The sequence below is a fragment of the Poecile atricapillus genome, chromosome 1, assembly GCF_030490865.1.
Source record: "Poecile atricapillus isolate bPoeAtr1 chromosome 1, bPoeAtr1.hap1, whole genome shotgun sequence".
Lineage (NCBI taxonomy): Eukaryota > Metazoa > Chordata > Aves > Passeriformes > Paridae > Poecile > Poecile atricapillus.
In genome coordinates this window covers 61,589,185-61,609,181 of record NC_081249.1, presented here as the reverse complement: position 1 = coordinate 61,609,181, position 19,997 = coordinate 61,589,185, and the positions used below count along the sequence as shown (strand labels likewise).

At 36.2% G+C, this 19,997-nt stretch overlaps 1 protein-coding gene across 4 annotated transcripts in view; it reads left to right on the top strand.

The window, feature by feature from the left end:
* ZC3H13 (zinc finger CCCH-type containing 13) overlaps nucleotides 1-19,997 on the top strand; it is a 46,450-nt gene that overhangs the window by 10,314 nt on the left and 16,139 nt on the right. For 3 of the 4 annotated variants that reach the window (XM_058833569.1, XM_058833562.1, XM_058833584.1), the window contains exons 4-11: nucleotides 2,033-2,144; nucleotides 8,424-8,532; nucleotides 10,630-10,769; nucleotides 11,493-11,653; nucleotides 12,983-13,180; nucleotides 14,604-14,777; nucleotides 17,612-17,922; nucleotides 18,938-19,402. In XM_058833569.1, the coding sequence (XP_058689552.1) occupies nucleotides 2,033-2,144; nucleotides 8,424-8,532; nucleotides 10,630-10,769; nucleotides 11,493-11,653; nucleotides 12,983-13,180; nucleotides 14,604-14,777; nucleotides 17,612-17,922; nucleotides 18,938-19,402 (1,670 nt within the window). The remainder of the gene's footprint in view (nucleotides 1-2,032; nucleotides 2,145-8,423; nucleotides 8,533-10,629; nucleotides 10,770-11,492; nucleotides 11,654-12,982; nucleotides 13,181-14,603; nucleotides 14,778-17,611; nucleotides 17,923-18,937; nucleotides 19,403-19,997) is intronic. The other variant, XM_058833578.1, reaches the window with a different exon arrangement.

Below are 19,997 nucleotides of genomic sequence, written 5' to 3'. Positions count from 1 at the left end.
AAGGAGCAATGTTACAAAACATTATTGATAATCTTTCTGCCTTTTAATTTAATTTTCAGTTTCACTATACCAAATCCTTTGTAGCTTAAATATTATTAAAAATTAAGGTGTTGAATTGCACTTTAATGATGAAAGACAGTTTATTTGTTGAGGTAGCTGATGGTTGGTATGCTTCAGAGGGTTTTTGTAATGAGAAGAATTGCCTTTTTAATATGGGGAGGAGGGGAAAAATACTTTGAATCATAACCTTTACTAAATCCAGACACTTTAAAGATCATATAGTCATGCATGCAAAAAAGATAAGTTATTTATATTTGTATGCTGGCTATTATTTGATCCTTAGTGATGAAAAAAGCAGAGCTTTACTCTTCTGTACATTTCCTCTGATCGAGATTGACTTGTACTTAAAATTTCATGGAAAATTAAATGCATTAAAAAATGAGAGCAGTCACTAGTCTTTGTCCCTCTAGGTCCTCATACATTTAACCCTATGATGAGGTTTAAAGAATTAAATATAGGACACAGTGCAGAGGAGGAAATAGAAAAATCACTTTTTCAAATACGTGCAGATTGGAAATGAAATGTTATTAAATTAAATTTTTGTACGCATTGACTGTGAAAGACAGTTTGCCCTTTATGTATAATGTGACAGGAAGAGTGGGAGAAATTACTTTCTCAATGGAAACTCATTCACTCTGAATAAAAAATAAAAATGCGAATTTCATTATTCATATGTTACGTATAAGTTTTCTAATCAACAGACAGCATTAGTATCTATGATTCTTTAGTGTAAACTGATAGGCACAGATGTAGTACTTGTATACAACCATTTCACAGAAGATTCTCTAATTACAGCTAACAGTCATCGCAGAAGTACTTAACTCAGTATCAAGCCAAATGTATATGCAGAGAAAATTTGTTTTCTTGAACTGAAAGATCTGAAACGGCTCCTACATTCCCTTAGCTTAGGAATTTTTTGAACCACAGAATGGTTTGGGTTGGAAAGGACCTTAAAGGTCACCTGGTTCCAATCCCCCTGCCACAGGCAGGGACACCTTCCACTAGACCAGGTTGCTCAAAGCCCCATCCAGCCTGGCCTGGAACACTGCCAGGAATGGGGCATCCACAACTTCTCTGGGCAACCCGTGCCAGTGCCCAGTTAAAAGAGAACAACCAATGCCATGGTTGTTCTCTTTTAACCCATAAGGGGTGAATGAACTCATGAATCCATACTAAGAGGTGATAAAATTATAGTAGTGTAGGATGTTCCTCCTCCCATTCCACATCACAGCAATATCTTTTTCAGAAACTGTGCCATAAAAATGCATGACAAGTAGAGTTCATCCAGTATTTTGTAATTAAATAGTGAAATTATTATATTACTGCAAGATGGAAAATGGAAGAGGCCTCCAAGAGTTAATTTCTGGTTCATGGTCTTGCAGCAGTGTTTTCCTGTGTGGCAGCCTTACCTAGACCATGGGAGGATGGTGCTTAGGTTGCGTTATTGCTGCTTGCAGACTTCAGAGTTGTGCTTCTCTGTGACTGTAATTGTTAATCTGTAGTAGTTTGATTCTGCATTAATTGTGGTTTTAAATATATATATGTAATATAGAGACAGACGTATTTATGTAATATATATATAAATTGTTGCAGATTAGATTGTGGAGAAGGCTAAATCTTGAAATATTTGTTAGGAGCAATTGTGAAACATATTTGCATGGTGGTCAGAAAAAGGTTATTTATTCTGTGTGGGATCACCTGAAGCTGATTAGATTAGTAACTTAGTCATGCCATATATACATACAAGTAATTTTTCTTCTTGGAGTCAAGTCTTCCTTGGTTTTCTGAAAGGATCGGGGTTTTTACAATGCTTAAGACCTTTAAAATGGAATATCTTCTTACTCATCCACCTTGCCTCTGGGTGGGAGGTTTAGATTTTTCTGGATATACTAATAAAATAATAATTAAAATATAATATTCCTTTACAAATAGTCCCATAGAACTGGTTATATCATGTTTCTGTATTATGCAGGTCACCAGAAAGACCTACTGGAGATCTTCGGGAAAGAATGAAGAACAAACGTCAAGATGTTGAGGCAGAGCCACAGAAGCGAAGTACAGAGGAATCATCCTCTCCTGTTAGGGTAAGAGTGGAGTTTGCAGAACTCCAGAATCCCTCAGTAGCAATTGGGCAGTGTGTTCTAGAAACCTTACCATTGTGACTTGTAATATTGAGAATGTTTTAAGGAACTGATCATTTTGTACATAACATATCATGGTTTTTGTTATGAAGTGTCTTAACAATTGTACTGTTTTGCAATTTTATAGTACTTTCTGGTCTTTTGGTTCCCAAAGATTTTTATAAATCCCACAGACTTAAAATATGTTATAAATACTGATAAACAGATATTTAATAACAGTGCAGACTCTTTGATTATTACCAAGAAAGTATATTAACCATTGTTTCAGTCATCCACTATATTTCCCCCAGTACTTATTCATATCCCTTGTATACATGCATCCCGACTTAAGTCGTTCACCCCAAATTTGCTTTTGATGAAACCATGCAGTTACTATTGTGCTGGTTCATTTTGTCTTCCTCCTCACATACTCATCAGGCACCCCAACTGCTCACTTAATGGATTTTGCAAAAAATTCATTATTGTTCATATTTTGTAAACATCTTTCTGCAACCCTGTGGCCCTCAAATACCAAAATTTAATTAGTTTTAAATTGTGTTATCCATTTCTGATGTTACAAATAGGGATAGCGTTCATAGTGTGACCCTGTACCTGTGTAGCAATAGCACCACTGTGTTCCTGCACCATGTTAAAGACCATCTTCATATGAATAATTTTTAAAAGGTTTTATTTGTAAAAAATCAGTTTTGCTTCTGCAGGTATTAACAATGTTCTATCATTTCCACTTGGTCTGTTCCTACTTGCTGTGTAAAATGAATTTTTTATGTCAGCTGTAAATAAATCAGCAGCAGCTGCTATCAAGTTTAACAAAGTGACTTACCTTCCAATCATGTTTTCAGTTGCTGTTAATTTGTGTAAACTCTCAATCTTTTTACTGAAATGTGTTTCTTTTATTTACTAATAGTTTGAATAAACTGTTCAGTTATTGAGTACATGGTTGGTGGGAAATTTTTTTTTTCCAACCGTCATTAAAAATTTGCTGTAACTTTTGTCCTGGTGCAACTCTATTTTTGATGTAATTCTTACGTTTGGTTAGTTAACCTTGCTTTTTATAGTGTTCTCTTAATGCAATAATAAAATACTCTTAAACAGCTGAAACCTAAGTGAAAGTGAACTGGAAGCAAGAATCTAAAGGAATTGGAGAATTAGTGTTAAAGTATCAAAGAATTATTTATAAATTAAGCACATGGCAGAGTAAAAAATACTCTGCTTCAATCTCATAAAATGGAAGATTGAGGAAACAGCTGAACTTTTGGTTTAGTTCCATGGAGGCAACTCTCAAAATACAGGATATCAAAGAAAATATTCTGGAACAAATAGATGAAGAGGGACAGTCATCAAGAGTTGCTTTGCAAAGAACCAGGATATCTAAAAGGACAGAAGACTCAAGTGACTGAACTGCTAAGAAAAATCTTGCTGCACCGGTAGAGCTGCTGTTACGGTGGAGAACTGATATGTGATGTTTCCATACTTTATTAAAGCTTTTGGGGTAACAGCAGAGCTGGATAAGAAAACTTTGAAATAATGAAAGGTAGCTTGTTCCATAAGAAGTTCCATGATTTCGGTTAAAAACTAAAAAAAAAAGAGACCGATCAGAAACATTCCTGCAGACAAAATCTGTGCTTCACCAGACTACTAGACTGAAACTTCGATGGAGAATAGTGGTTAAGAGAGAACTGCCTGGCATAGGTCAAACCTGTTTTGAACAAGGCTTTTGAGGCATATGCATAGATAGTCAAGGAATAGCAGGTATAATAGTTTAGGTTTAGAAGCCAGCTAAGGAGAAAATTTTAGATTAATTTGAAACTGAATTTCACAGAACGCTATTGTAATTAAAGAGCTATAAGTTTAAAGAATGTAGAAAAAATGTTGGACATCCCAAATATCAAACTTTGCAGAAGATTTGAAAACTACTTGAGATTACTAAGGTCTGAATGTCTGAGGAAGTCTGAGGAGTGCCACGGGGGTTGGGAAAGGTAGTTTTTGGCAGTACAATGGCAGATGAAACTTGGTGTTGGCAAGTGCAAGGTAATGCACAATGAAGAAAGTATTTAAAACAAAAAATGAATGAATTTTTAAAAAGTAACTGAAAGTATGCAGTAGAAAAGTTATTGTGGACAGCTCAATGAAACCATGTGTTCAAAGTGAAGTCACAGTTGTAGAAGCAAACATTCAGGTATATAAAAATGAAATAGAAATGATTGATATTATGCTGTAGAATTCATGGTTCAGTTCTATTTGAAATGCTGTTTGGTTGTCATCATCTGTCTGTATGCAAGAAAATACAGTCAAAGGTCTTCTTGAAGTGGGCAAACAGGTGAGAAATAAACTGGAGAGAAGAAAGGACATGGGACGAATGCATATAACGTATGTTTGAGAGAATGTAAGTTAGATGCGTCATATTCATACTTTATCCCAGTAGAAAGAGTGACAAATTTGAAAATGACAAGGGGAAATGCTATTTACATTATATATAACAGCTCTACCTGGTTGCCAGAAGATAGACATACAAAGCTGAATAGGTTCCACAAGAAGCTAAGACAGTAAAAACTAGTATAAAATATTTTCCGAAGAGATTTTGTATTCATTGGAGATGTAAGATGACTAGTACAATCTGTATGTATTTAGGAAGAAACTTCATATATGGGCAGTTTATAGATTATATCCCTTTTTATTTATTCATGCTTTGTACTATTATTTGCAGAGACAATATACTGTTATGTGGACACCTACATTGAATTTGTTTGGTTTTGTGTTTCTTGGATTTGCTTTTGGAAGTCCTTCAGCGCTGTATGTTAGTGTATGAATTATTACACAAATAATTAGATGAGCTTCCTCCTGTCACTGCATTCAGTTGGAAATTTTTATTTTTAATTTTTCACTGTATTATGAGAAGACAGTTACATTGGTGTGTATGAAGTCTTATCTAAAGTCTTAACCTGGAAGGTGTGTGTGATTTGGGAGAAACAGTGGGAAGAACTGAATGTACATTTAGGAAGGTTTTCATAAGGAATATATATCACTTGTTTCATATCTGTGGGTTTTGTCACTGTAGGTTTTAACTATTTCCACTGGAAATAGGACTCAGCATTGTCTTCCATCTCTGAAATGGGAACAAATACCTCTTAATGTCAGGGGAACTTCAGATTCATTTTCTTACGTTTCTGTAGCGTTGAGTAGTTTACACTATAAAGATATTATACCTAGAGCAAAGTAGTACTGTGCTTGCCCAAAAGCACAGTATTAAATTGTAGCTGTATTATGCATAGCTTACTGTAGGTTTAAAGGAATCTGTGCTTTGGAATGAGTTTATATTGCTGCTGCATGTACATGTGCAACCTGATACAGTTGAAACCAAGATTTCTGCAATGCAAGAATTGTAGGTTGTATGAGTCTTCTATTCTTTCCACCCATGTTGGCAAAGGAACACTTCTTGGCTAGAAGCATGTTTTACAGATTGGATGAGTCCTTTTGTGCTTGGCCAGGCTTTTCTGGCAATAGTGGGAAATTTATTCAAATAGACATCAGGTCTTATGCTGTAGAGTGCTGATCACATGGGACATAGAACTTCAACTTGAATAGACATTAAATTAAATAAAATCTCACAAAAGTCAGCCATAATGTCATCTGTTTTTCTCTTTCTTACGTGGCATCTCTCCTGAACATCAGCATGAAACTGTAAACATCTATCCAACACCTGCTGTGTTTATCTGTGTGCATATACCTGAAAACAGCGCAGATAAAGTCTACTAAATTGTTGTTTCCTCTTAGGACAAGCTACAATAATTTTTTTATTAAATAAATACATAATTATCAAAGTGTAATATTTCTTGTCTAGTAAATGGCATTTTTTCAGAGTCTGCAGAGAAATAGTTAACAAGAGTGACTGAAGTGGATATACATACAGCATCTTCAAGTACAAGTGAAAGACATGCTATTGGCCCTTAGGAACTTACCTTACTTTATTCTTGGCTTGTTAAGGGAGAGACAAAACAGGTCTGTAAGGACGTGAAGGAAATATTTCATTCCCATGAGTATGAGGGAATCAAATTAGTTACAAGTGCAACAAGTAAAATGAATATGTTGAAGATTTTTCAGTGAGGAAAAATTAGGTATGTGTTCTAAACCAGCATAACTTTAATTCTTGATTTGCATGCCCCAGGAAAAATATACTCAATTTCTAAACTGATACTTGTTTTTCAAGATGCAATGTTGTCAAAATCTTTCTTCTTGACAACTAAATAGCATTAATGTAAAATACCATGCTTATCCTATATTCAGTATTTCAGTTTGATAGCTGTTTTTGTTCTTAGTTCTTCAGTAGAAATGTGCCACTAGCAATTTTTTCCACTAAAAGGAGAAAATACAGGCTCTTAGAAGATGCTTATATTGGCTTCTAAGTTTGAGGAGGTAGGCATGATACATGGAGGTTGTGTAGTATTTTTAACGTGAGTTATTAAATTGAACTTGAAGCATTGACTTGCTACACATGCTTTGATGACCAGTTATTTTATGAATTGTCTTTGAGAGGTTTTTTAAATTGACATGGAGAGGTTGTCCTAGTGTTCGTATTTCAGTTTGTTAGTAAGAGATAGTGTTGAATTAATAGGAGGAACTAGTATTCATATTTGAGAAATTATGGTTTTGTTGGTTTATGTTGTAGGACTTAGTTGAAATATGGAGCAGAATTGTGCAGTTCAGTAGAACAGATATGGCCTTCATGGAGGGTGGGGTAGATAGATAAGAACAGTCTTAGGAAAGAAGAGAAGGGTTGCAGGGAAGGCTTGTTATACTGACAGATTATTAGATCTCATCCGAGTAATTTTCTTTTAAAGTAGTTTACTTTGGGGCATAGTATTCTGAATTTTGGCGCTTAGACTTGAATGCCTTTAGTGCATGTTGAGACAATGGCTTAGTGGATGCAGACTTTTCTGCAGTTGATGTCAGCAACCAACATGACTTAGTAAGTTACAACCTTCTGCATCATTTTAGAGATTTACATCATTATAAACTAGAGATAAGTTTTTAACGTTACTGAGTAAAAAGGACTAGTTGAATTTTACCCATTTTTGAGTGACTGTCTGCAATTTTATATTGTTTACTTAATGTGTTTCTAAGGTGATGTTAAGGTTTTAAATCAAATCAAGATTTAAGTCCCAATAAGGAACAGCTAGTGAAATTCTTAGGCATCTCCTTTTCTTCATGTTTCTCCCACATACCAAGATGAAAGAATCCCCAGAAAAACAATAGAGGGCACTATGTGAGGTGAGAACAACAGGGCTATGGGACAGACTTCGTTGTTCTGGTTTCCTATTTAATAAATTAACGTGAGATACTTCTAAGCTTGAATTTTCTTCTTTTGCTAGTAGTGAAGAAACCTTGTCCTGTACTCCACTTGAGCCCAGGTAGATCATTTAGAGAATGTTGCTTCAGCAGATGCAGAGACAGCTATGTGGCTTTATACTGGAATTGAGGAGGGGCACAAGAGCAGCACAGCATCAGTTGACTTGCAATTATCTTTTTTCTTGTAAGGATAGTATCTGGCTTTCTTGAGTGTTCCCGGCACCATCTGCCACATGGGAAATGGGAGGTACTGCATTAGTTAGTGCACTGTTACTTGGAGACAGTGAAAGTCAAACACAGAGCTGTCAATGGAACTTGATACGATTGTGTTGCTTTAGCATTTTTTCCCCTTCTGCCATCCGAGGGTCTTTGGGTTTATTTATTTTATTATCTCATTGCCCTCCACGTTCTTTATCCTCTGAAGAGTTAAATGGTTCTGCGGCTTATCTGCCTTGCATATAAATATTCTTATTTACAGCTGAGAATTCTTTCTCAAGCTGTTAAAATTATATTCTTTAAATGTTCATTAAACTTCTGGTCTTTAGAACTTAATCTCTTCTTTGGTGCCTATTTTAAACTTTATTCTCTAATGTGTGCTTGACTCTTGCCCTGCTTTTAAGCCTTCTTATTTTATGAATACTTTCTTCTCTTTTCCTCATCTGCTATTTGCATTCTGATTATATGAAATTGCATTAGAACATGTAGCCTGTGGAGTCTCTGCTTGTTTAGGGAAGATATTTGTTCAACAGGCTAAAGGGGAAAATGCTTTTTGTACTATGAAAAAAGTCCAGCCAAAATACCATGTAAAAAACACCTGCTTCTTCAGGCTTCTTTTAAAATAAAGTTGTTTACTCTAATGCAGCATTTTTCCCTTTATAGAAAGAGTCTTCACGAGGAAGACACAGAGAAAAGGAGGATATCAAAATTACAAAGGAGCGAACACCAGAAAGTGAAGAGGAAAATGGGGATTGGGAAACAAATAGAGAAGGTACGTGAAAGGTATTGAACTGACAGTCCCCTGACACCTCAAAGAACTGTGAGATTTCTGGGCTATGTGTCAAGTAGAATGCTTCAAGATTTGGTTTCTAAGCAGAATACTTTCATGCAGTAGCCATTAATTATTTTTTTTTTGAGGAGAGCTGGCAAGTTACCTGGTTGGACTACTCCATGGTGATTCTGTCACATGGAGGTCACTAGGTGAATCCAAGTTGCATTTATAGTAATTTGGAACTTGTCACTCTGAGAAGTAATTCCTTTGAATTCAAAAGTCAGCTGTTTTTGTTGCATAATTTGTAATGGTGTAAACTGTCATTAACAAGGTCTCCATTAGAATAACAACAGCTGAAGGTGGACATTGGTGAAATATTTGTGTTCTAAAAATACTTTAAGAATGCTAAGTGTCTTGCATTGCCTTCTGTAGTCACTTTCATATGAGTTGGTGGGTGGGAGTTTTTAGGTTTGGAGGTTTATTTAGTACCTACTAGGTGGTTTCATTGCTGCTGCAGGCCGTTTTCTTGTGTCGTAAGTTTTACTTTCATTAGTGTCCAAGTTCACCTGATAGAGAAGTTACAGGAGCTTCTACTGAACTATGGTGTTTCTGCAGTTTTCTAAGCGTCGTGTTTCAGAAGTAGTTACAACATTGCAATAAAAAAATGGTAATTCTGAACCCATATGAGGGAACTCAGATGTAATGAACATATTTGCAATGAAATTCACTGCAAGCTGTAGGATGGAGCTCCTTGGAAAGGTCAATAACTAGGGGAGCTTTTCAATACTGTGTGCTTAAAGTGTTGCAGGTTCTGTTTTGCTGTGTCTTAAGCACAATACATGGAATGTATTGTAGAATGGAAAAGTAGCCATTATATATATTCACTCCTTGGTAGCCTTTTTTTTTTTTTTTTTTTTTACACACTTAAGAAAAATTTATTTATGACATGTGTATATGGAAGTAAAGCCTGACTCGAAAAAGTTTGGAACATAGAAACCACAAGTTCTATGTAACCATATGGTATGAATGTCTTAAGTCTTAGGCATTGAGTCTTTCATCTTAAGAATTCAGCCTTTTTTACAAAATAGTGTCAATTGTCGGTATATGAATGAAGAATTACTGTCTGTTAATTTCTACTGAATGCTGTATAAGTACATGGATAGACCAGGAAAGGACCTATGCTATTAGGAACTGCACCTTTGTCTGAACTGTTCCCATGCATTCATGACACATGAAGGCAATTTGCAGACTGATTTTAGTTCTTGAGAAACCTTTTATATAGTTTCTGTATGTAGGAAGGGAGTGAAAGCTAATAACTTTTTAATGAAGTCGTCTTTTCTCTGACAGATATTTTCCCAAAATGCTTTTTGAGTATTAGTCTTAAATAGCCATAAACAAAATCAATATAAACAGAGTGAATAAATTCAATTTTCAGTAAGATTACAGTTGCCAGGTTGGAAGCTTAAGATATTAATTGTCCATGACTTAATAGAGTGAGAGAAATAGCACTTTTTCTGATGTGAAAACCAGTGATAATAATCTGTAAAAGCAGATGTAAACTCTTGAAGTGTATGTTTATCCAATGAAAGGGTTCATACAGAACTTATCTTAAAATCAATGCTCACGTGTAATAGAGTGCATCAATTGATTTGTAAGACACTGTGTTAAATAAACCCCTCTAGTCTCATGCGTCACTGTATGAATGTTTCATGTGAGTTCCCCTGTTAAGTAGTGCTCTACATATTTTTGCTCCTTGTCAAGATACACAGTTTTAAATTTTTTGTTATTTAAATATAAATAAGTGGTTTACTCTGTTTCCCTTGCTGCCTCTTACAAATGTCCATGAAAGAAGTTAAGTTGTTCTTTCTAACAAAGTTTAAAAGTTGAACTTCAGTTTGTATGGAACTAAATGTAATTACTTCAGGTTTGCACACATAATTGGAGAAGAAATTTAGCATTTATTCCTTTGTCCATTCATATAGTACTTAAAAGTCATGGAAATTTTTATGGTTGGCATCTAGTATGGTAAATGTAATGGTTATATTTTTCACAAGAAATTGTCTACTAATCTATTTACTTTTTTTTCTTCCAATAAAGACTCTGATAATGGAGATGTTAATTATGATTATGATCATGAGCTGTCTTTGGAAATGAAGCGCCAAAAGATTCAGAGAGAACTCATGAAATTGGAACAGGAAAACATGGAGAAACGAGAGGAAATAGTAATTAAAAAAGAGGTTTGTATTATGCAAACATGAAATAAAAAACCACGTCATCAGCTATTTCATTGGTTTCTAATTGTTTCCCAGAAGATTTAAAGTTTTTGGGCTACAAATGCACTATTGTGTTGCATAATAGTAAATAACTGCCACCTATCTAATTAGTATGTGACTTGAGTATTAGGGGTATCTGATCAGTCATCCAGCACAGTAACCAAGTTTTCACCTTTGTGAAGTCAGCTATTAAATGAGTAGGATTTAATGCATTTTAATGATAAAAAACTAGTAAGATCTGTAACAGAGAAGATATGTAAAAAAGAGCACAAGGCATTTCCCAATATCATTTTTCAGCTTGTCTTGTAATAACAGAGTAGAGTGAGAGAGACAAAGCTATAGGTGTTAGAAACTTTAAAATTTTGGGAAAGATGAAAAAAAATCCTCTAAAGATGTCTTTCTTTTTCAGACAAATGTGAGTGTTAGTTGTGAGCATACTGATTTTAAACTTAAAGTTACAATTTTTGTAATGTGATACAAAGTGTATCACCTTCTTTTCCTCCACACTTTATCTGTTGTCTTGCTTTTGTGGTCTTTGCAAGCAATGTGATGAGGTTGAAGTAGAGAATGTACATGGTTGTCATACTCTCTCACTTGCTGAATTTACATATTTGACACACGTATTGGCATACTGTTACACTTTTGAGCGTCAATATCTTCTTGGCTAATTATATTCTTTCCCTCAAGATTTCTCCAGAGGTGGTAAGATCTAAATTATCACCATCACCATCACCACGAAAGTCTAGCAAATCTCCAAAACGAAGATCCAGTCCCAAATCATCATCCTCAGCTAGTAAGAAAGACAAGAAAGCATCTACTGTCTCTTCACCACTTTTGGAGCAGCAGAGGTCAGTATGTAGATGCATCTTACAAGAGAGTGAGAACAGAGAACCACGCTTATATTTATTACTGGAGTTTTCATAAATAATGTTTTCCATTTTTCTGCCTTTCAGTGCCATTGATTATATAAATTTAGGACAAGATCTCTAAATTGTGCATTGTGAATCATCTTATGCAGAAAATTGTTATATGGATGTTATTGTCAGTTGATTATTTTCATGGTTAACAAGCAGATCTTTTCTCTTTGAAACTCCAGAATCTTTGTGAGGTGATGAGATAATATAAAGCATTGAAAAGTGGAAAACACTTTCGTTTGAAACGCTGTAGCCTGTGAAGCAGCCGCTCTAAACTGAAATGTTTCAAATTCGACCAGCTGCACATTCTGTTGGTATTGCATATTACTGTTCAAGATGCAATGTGTGATTTGCAAGGCAGGAAATTTCTCAGAATTCAGGAGAGGATAAGAAGTGAGGGTTGGGGAGGCAGACAAGAAAGAATTAAGGATAAAATATGTAAAAACCATGAGATTTTAACGGGATGCTCTCCCACCAAAGTCAGTGTCCAAAAACTGCTTCTAAAGTTCTTGCTGGCCACAAGACATTTTGAATTGCTGTTTGCAGCTTTTAGATAGGAAAGAAATCACTGCAGCAGTGTAACCAAGCACATCTGTGTTTGCTAAAATCCCCTACTTAACCTATGTGTTAAAATCCCCTTTAAAACGGGCAGAAGGACGTTCTTTCTATTACAGGAAGGGTATAACGTGCTTGTATGCTACTGGCATATGCAGTGATACTTAGTTGATAGGATTTACCTTAGTGGTAAATTATGTGGAAAATACATACTATTTCATATTGTGAGGTGCATATTCAAGAATGTTTAGATGCTTCATTCTGTCAGGTAGTTAACATTAAATTGAAAACATGAGTAGTTGCAAGTGATTTTGTGTATATGGTTGGGGTATTGCATTGCAGAAATGGGATTCTAAACAGACAAGATACGGTTTTTGTCTTCTGATGTATGTAGTTCATGTAAGGGCAATTTATCTTTGAAAACTGGTTCTGTCTGAGCAAGAGCAATTCCTATTTTTGTTCACTTCTTTCAGAAAAAAAGGCTATAAATCTAAGAGCTCAACATAAATTTTAACCATCTTTATTCACCTTTCTGTCAAGTTATTCTATGGAATGGTGCTTGCTAAGGGAGTTGGTAAATCCTGTCCTAAAAGCTTCTAGGCCTTTTATGTTATAACTTTCCTGTCAATGTCTGAGAAATTATTGTTTGAAATAGTTGTCAGCTCTTCATTTTTTATACCTCCCCCGGCTCTGTTAATTTCTCTCTAGGAGTTCTAAAAGTAACCAGAGTAAAAAGAAAGGTCCTCGTACCCCTAGCCCTCCTCCTCCAGTACAAGAGGAAACTCCCCTTGGGAAAAAACACAAAGAAAAACATAAAGCAAAAGAACGTTCAGAAGAAAAGGCAAGGGAGGTGAAAGAGAGAGGGCGTGACTTTGAAAGGCACAAGGAGAAAAAGGAGAAGCAGAGGTAAGTTATGTTGCATTAATAGCTTTTAACTGTACCCTTGCTTTTGAAGTTATCTTTTATAGAACACCGAATAATAAGGGTAGTATTACCTACTTTGCTGACAATCTTTTCTTCACTCAGTGAAGTATTTTCAGTGTGTTATATAGATGGGTTGATAGGCTATAACACATTGGTAGGTTTTAATTACATAACTTAGTAAGTTTGTAATATGCCCCTTTGAGGGATTAATTACTTCTCAAGAATTTGGATCTTCACCAGTGGAACGGGTTGTTTGCCAAAGTCTTTATGGAAGTCATTCATTGGTCTGCATGCTTTTCTGAAATCTTAGAGGACTAATGTCTTTATAAGGTGTCAGTGTGCATTTAGACTCTCCCTAATCTTCAGTAGGTTAAACTATTTTTGAAGTAGTCAAAGACTACTGACATTTTAGAATTGCTTCACTTTTGTATATATACACATATTTATATATTATATATATTATATATATTAATTATATTATATATTATAATTATATATTAAATAAAAATGGTGGACTGCTATGACTATTCCATTATTTCCTGAAGCATACACTTAAGCTGAAAGATACGTGACCTGCATTTTTATGTCCTGTATTTCCTTGATGAAAATAGGGTACATGTTCTTAAGTCTTACTTTGTAACTGGCCTAGCAGACTAAGGATTGGAAGAGCAGTGAATCATGTATTTTTAATTGATTAAATAAATTCCACCATACTTATTTGAAGGTATTTTATTTCCCTCATGATTGCATGCTCCATTACTGGAAGTCGCAAGCGGTAGAAAAGAGCATTCTAGGTAGTGCTGAAAGGATCAAGACTTGTCTTAACATTGTATTATAACCAGGTATTACTCTGGTGACTATAGCCTTGTATTTCACTGTTGGATTTTTGTCTTTTTTTTTTTTCCCTACATAATAAAAATGAAGTTGTAATGTCAAATCTCCATGAGGTACAGTCAGTGAAATAGTTGAAGGTTTTGACAGATTACTTTCATTCACTTGCTACTGGGATTAGCCTTTAAAAATGTGTTAGAGCTTGAAGCCGCTTAAATTAAGTTCAGATATGATGGAAATTTTTTAATAAGGTAGCAAAATATTTCTCCATTGGTAAGAATTCTGTTTTACCACCATGAGAAATGTTAGGTAAAATTACAAGAAGGCTTTTTTGGTTTTACCATGTTTTAGTTTTTACAGTCCAGTGTTACAAGAAATTTAGTGCATATCTTGTATTCTTGAGTTTTGCTAGCTTAACATAATTTCATATGTGAAATCATAGGTGGAACAAATGATTGCATTGCATATCTTGATATGGTAATCACAGGTTCCGCCTTGGAGGTATTTGTAGTTTCTTAGAAATGTGCTAAATTCCATCTTAAACCTTTTAAACAAACTGCTGTTTGTTTCCCAGGGATCCGTCTGAAAGCTCCCGTAGACAGAAACGTTCTCCTAGTCCTGCAGATCACTCTGGCAGTAATTCTTCCCCTTCCAGGGAGTACTCACCACCTGCTGCAAGGAGAAGGCAAACTTCCCGAGCTCCAGCCAAGTCAACCACTCACAAGCATAACTTCTCACCCTCTCGCAGGTGGGAGGTCAATTCTGTGAATTTTATTTCTTTAACAGTTCTGGTTTGGAAACTTCCTCTCTTGGTTTGACTACTTGATGATGTGTCTGTTGTAAATATGTTTGTGTCTTAAACACTTGAGCTCTGAGACTATTTTTTTGCCAAATTACTACATTGAGGGTACCTGTCACATCAAGAACACAAATCATGGTGAAAGTTTGCATTTATCAGTTCTTCTGAAATGTTTTGCCTTCGGGTAGAACTTCAGAAGTCTGATATAAGATACAGTCAGTCTGTGAGCCTACGGGAACTTTCTTCCTCCCTAACCTTCCCCTTTTTAAAAAGTCGAACATGGAAGAATCTTTTACCTTAGAGATGGGAAATGGGCAGAGATTCTCCATTCTAGATTGGGTGAAGTGATTCACCTGTCCTGGTTCTGCACATCTTTCTTGAGAAGCAGGAACAACGGGCTAAACAGTGTTGTACAGAGCTTCTTGCAGGGTGTTTTAGGGAAAGTGTCATATCTGTTAGTTCTTGGGGCTTTGAAAAAAATATTTTTCCATCCATTAAAAGTACAGTAGGCTCCTTATTTTGGCCTGAAAGAGGTTTAAGCTCAGGTTTAGAATGTCAGTGCTAAATACTACTGTAGTCCCATGTTTGTATAATGGAAAGCAAGGCATTCTTATTTTCTGCACCTCTGTTGAAGAGTGAGGGAAGCTCTAGATGTCATATATATTTCTGCATGCTGAAAAAACAAGCAAAATAAAACCCATCCATTCAGCAATCCAAAGAGTTGTAAGCAAACTGTTTGACTTCTATGGTGACTAAGTTCAGCTGGAACAACATTGGATTGTTTTTTGGGGGATGTCACTGATGGACGTTTTTGCTATACTGGGTTCTTCATAGGGGAGAGAGTTCCTCCTGGAGCAGTAGTACCGAGTCTGCAAAATATCTCTTCTATACTCTTTTCCCTGTTTTTTAACTTATTCCAGTGTCCTGGTTTTGGGTGGGATAGAGTTCATTTTCTTCCTAGGAGATAATTCAGTACTGTCTTTTGGACTTAGCATGAGAATAATATTGATGGCACACAGATATTTTAGTTGTTGCCAAGTAATGTTTACCAGTTTCCCACACCTTGCCAGTGGGCAGGTGCACAAAAAATGCTGGGAGGGAGCATGGCCAAGACAGCTGACCTGAACTGGCCAAAATCATAGAGCATCATGTTCAGTGTATAAACTGGGGGAGTTGGCCAGAAGAATCCAATTGCTGCTCAGGAATGGGCTGGGCATCAGTTGAGGTGAGCAAATATGTTGTGCATCACCATTTCTCTTCGTTTTCTTCTCTCTCTTATTGCTATTTTTTTATTAGCTGTTTATTGCTATTATTGTTACCATCATTATAATAGTTTACTTTATTTCAGTTTTTTATTTGTGCGTATCTCAACCCACAGGTGGTACCTTTTTCCCATTCTCCCCATCCTGCTGGGGGCGGGTGGAGGAGTGAGCAAGCAGCTGTGTGGTACTTAGTTGCTAGCTGGGGTTAAACCATGACATGCAGTATTTTTCCTGTCGTTCCTGCTTGTATCAAGTGTTGTTCAAGGGAATGTTAAGCAGGGAAGATAAATGGCCTTCTGCTAGAAGCAGGGACGGGTATTTGAAATATTTTGTCTACATACCACTGAAAGCCTATGCAAGCCAATGTTGGCAACCGTGTTATGTTTCAAAGTAATGGTTTCACAGGGCAAAATAAATGTAGTCTTAGTTTAAAGACAGTAAGTCAGGAAAGCCTTTTGGATTCTGTCAGTCATATTGCTGACAGAATTTTACATGGATTGCTTTAGAAATTTTACTGCTAATTCCTGCTAAGGTCATTTGTTTCACTGGTGTTTGAATTGTCATCTTAGAGGCATGCAGGCTACTTGTTTCCTCAGGAACAGTGAGATTTTTGATATGTTGTCCCAGCGTGGCTTTTTAACTCGCCTTCTTCTCCTTGTCATCTCTGGAGTTTTGTGAAGTAGAAGGGAGTTGGAAGTTAAGGATGCTATATATTACATGAGAAAAAAAACTTGCAAATTACTTTGATGCTGATAAGGGAAAAAACAGCCCACAACTGAGCCTAAAGACTTGAAGTGTGTTTTTGTCCACATTAGTCATATTATGAGGAAGGTTTTTACTGTTGTGTAAATTATCTTTAGTTGGTGACAGAATTGCAAAGATCAGAAGTATTTTGTATAATTTTCTTATTCTATCAGATGTGAGTTTTCCATGTCTGTGTAAATATTCATGTTTGCTAACATTATAAGTAGGTATGCATATGTTTTTTCTGAATATAAAAATTATTTAAAGATCAATCCTTACATTAAAAGGTGTTAGAAGTATATAAAAAGAAGACAGTGTTGCTTTGTAAAAAAAATCAGTGCTGTTGTGAACAAAAAAACTTAGTTACAACTTGTAAGAATTATCTGTGTAATTTTATTATGAACTCCAGAAACTATTTTATATTGAAGAAAACAATGGTTCTTCTTTGGGGATGGGAAAGAAGACTAAGATATATTTTCTGACTCCTCCTTCCCTTTCCCTACGTTCTGGTAGCTATGTAATACAATTTTAATTGGACAAATTTTTCCTGGGCATTAAATAAATAATAATAATTTTAAGGTAAGTGTATTTTCAAAGCATACACTTGGCACCCTGGAGGGAAGCCAAGTTTGATGTTTTATAGAAACAGCACATATTTCCAGCAGTCAGAGGGTAGAGAATATAAAAATTATTTCAATTGCTTTTTTGTATGGTATGTTAAGAACCTTTCAAGTCAAATTATTATTGCACATGTGCCTCTTCTAACTCTTCTTGCAGGTCTGCTTCTCCATCAGGTCAGCATCATTCTCCCATATCCTCCAGACATCACTCCTCGTCCTCACAGTCAGGCTCCTCTGTTCAAAGACATTCTCCTTCCCCACACCGCAAAAGAACTCCTTCTCCATCCTATCAAAGGACAGCTTCCCCGCCTGCAAGGCGGTCATCTTCCCCCTATCCCCCACACTCTTCCTCTCCACCTCAGAGGAAGCGAAGTCCATCGAGGCACCGATCTCCTGGAAGAGACAAGGGAAGACACGATCGTGATCGGACTTCACAGTCTCATGACAGGCGCCACGAAAGGCGGGACGGTATGAATGAAAATAGTACTTCAGAATCATTTTTATTTGTTTGCAAATTGCATTTTGAAACTTGATTTTCAAATTGTGGCATTGTGTGCACCCATCCCAGTGGCTAGGGGGTGAATAAAATACTGGCTGTGTTTATTCTGCCTGTGCTGGTGGTGCTGTTTGCAGGTACTGTGCATTAGAGTACTCCTGGCAGAACTGGTTATGTAGGCTCAACTGGTTGTAAAGGTGCCTGTAGGTATCTATGTAGGTGTTCCTTGTGTAATGCAATGACAGTGTCAGTAGGAAAGTTATTTTCACAGCAGGGTACACCTAAATAACTATTACTCTTTTCTGTGAGGTGCCCAAATCCAGTCCCCACTGATTGCTTTCTGTTGTCTTTGTAATTGACATTCAGCGAGGTGTGTGCAAAGAAACAGTCATTCCCTCTGTTTGGCTAGTATGTGATGAGCAAACATGCTGTTTGCCTCCAGAGACAGATTACAAAGAGGACATGTCAGCTCTGTTTTAGACTGGCTGTAAATTTACCTTCCTGTAGCAGTAGTATTAAAGATATGTAATAGAAGAACCCCAGAACAAATCAGACCCCCAAACTCAAACCAACAGATTTTAGTAGAGCATTGAGGTCTTAAAGGTGGTCTAAATATACCACAGATACTTTGGAACTGTCTCTATGTGCGTTGTGTAGAAAATAAGAGGAATCTCTGATTGGAGGAGGAACGACCCTACCTTAAAATTAGTGAAGTGCGCTTGCTCTTTAGTATGTTTGACATTTATTTTTATTATACTTACTGTGTTTTGAACATGTTAATATCTGTAGAGATTCATATTCAGAATAAGATCTTTAAACCTTACTGAATGTATAAATGGATAGTCCAGCATGATCTTGTCCTAGTTATGTATTAATTTTGATTCACTAAATGTATTTTGAGTATATTACTTTAGTGTTATTTGTGTGCTAAATGTTTGCCTTCTCTGATTAAGCCAGGTATATAACATTCTTCTGAAAATTTTACAGAAACAAGAGGGAAAAGAGAAAAAGAAAGAGAAACAAGAGATGATCGTGATTATGACCAAGAGCAGAGTACCTCCAGGGACCACAGGGATGACAGAGAGTCTCGTGATGGAAGAGATCGGAGGGACACAAGAGACACCAGAGATCGGCGGGAGCCGCGGGAATCCAGAGATACTCGAGACTCCAGAGACGCCCGGGATTATAGCAGGGATACCAAAGACAGTCGCGACCAGAGAGACTCGCGCTCCACACGAGACTCCCATGACTACAGAGACAGAGAAAGCCGTGATGCACATAAAAAGGATGACCAGTATCAAGACGACTTGCGCAGCTATGGAAGATCCCATGGCAGAGAGGAGAGCTCTCGTGCTGAAGCAAGGAATGACTCCAGAAGTGACTCCAGAAATGAGAGCAGAAGTGATAGAACTGGCAGAAGTCGAGGCAGAGGTCCAGAGTTATCTGACAAAGGTATTGTATAATTAAAAAAATTCATGTGTCCCTATCGATGAAGACTGAATATTTGCATTCATACTACCTTGTTTGATATTTGATAGCAAGTACTGCCAAATAGTTCATGCTTTTAAAGCTGTGTTCAATTTTCTTGTCATTAAATTAAAAGTTGTTGAAATTTATAGCACTTCTGTGTCCTCCATTCATTAAAGTGGCATAACATTGGTATTTTGCCATCCCATTTTAAAACAAAGCCTAACCCTTACATCACTCTATTTAATATTTCTGCAACCCTTGGTTTTTCCATTGGCTACAAAAAACAATAAGGGGCTGATGTGTAGTGGAAAATTCATAGTGGGTAGTGTGTCTCAAAGCACTGGGCAGCAGGTTTCTTTTGCTCTTTCAAAAACTGCATGTCTTAGGTGCCTGAAAACCATCTTTCACACACACCCACCTCTCCCTGCCTCACCACCCTGCCCCATCCAATTTCCAAAAAGAATGACCTTAAAATAGTTTCTGAAGTCTGATGCATTAGTAATAATAATAATAGTAATAGTAATAACTTTTAATAATCTGTAATTTATTTGGCTTTTTCAGGCTTTTTGTGATATTT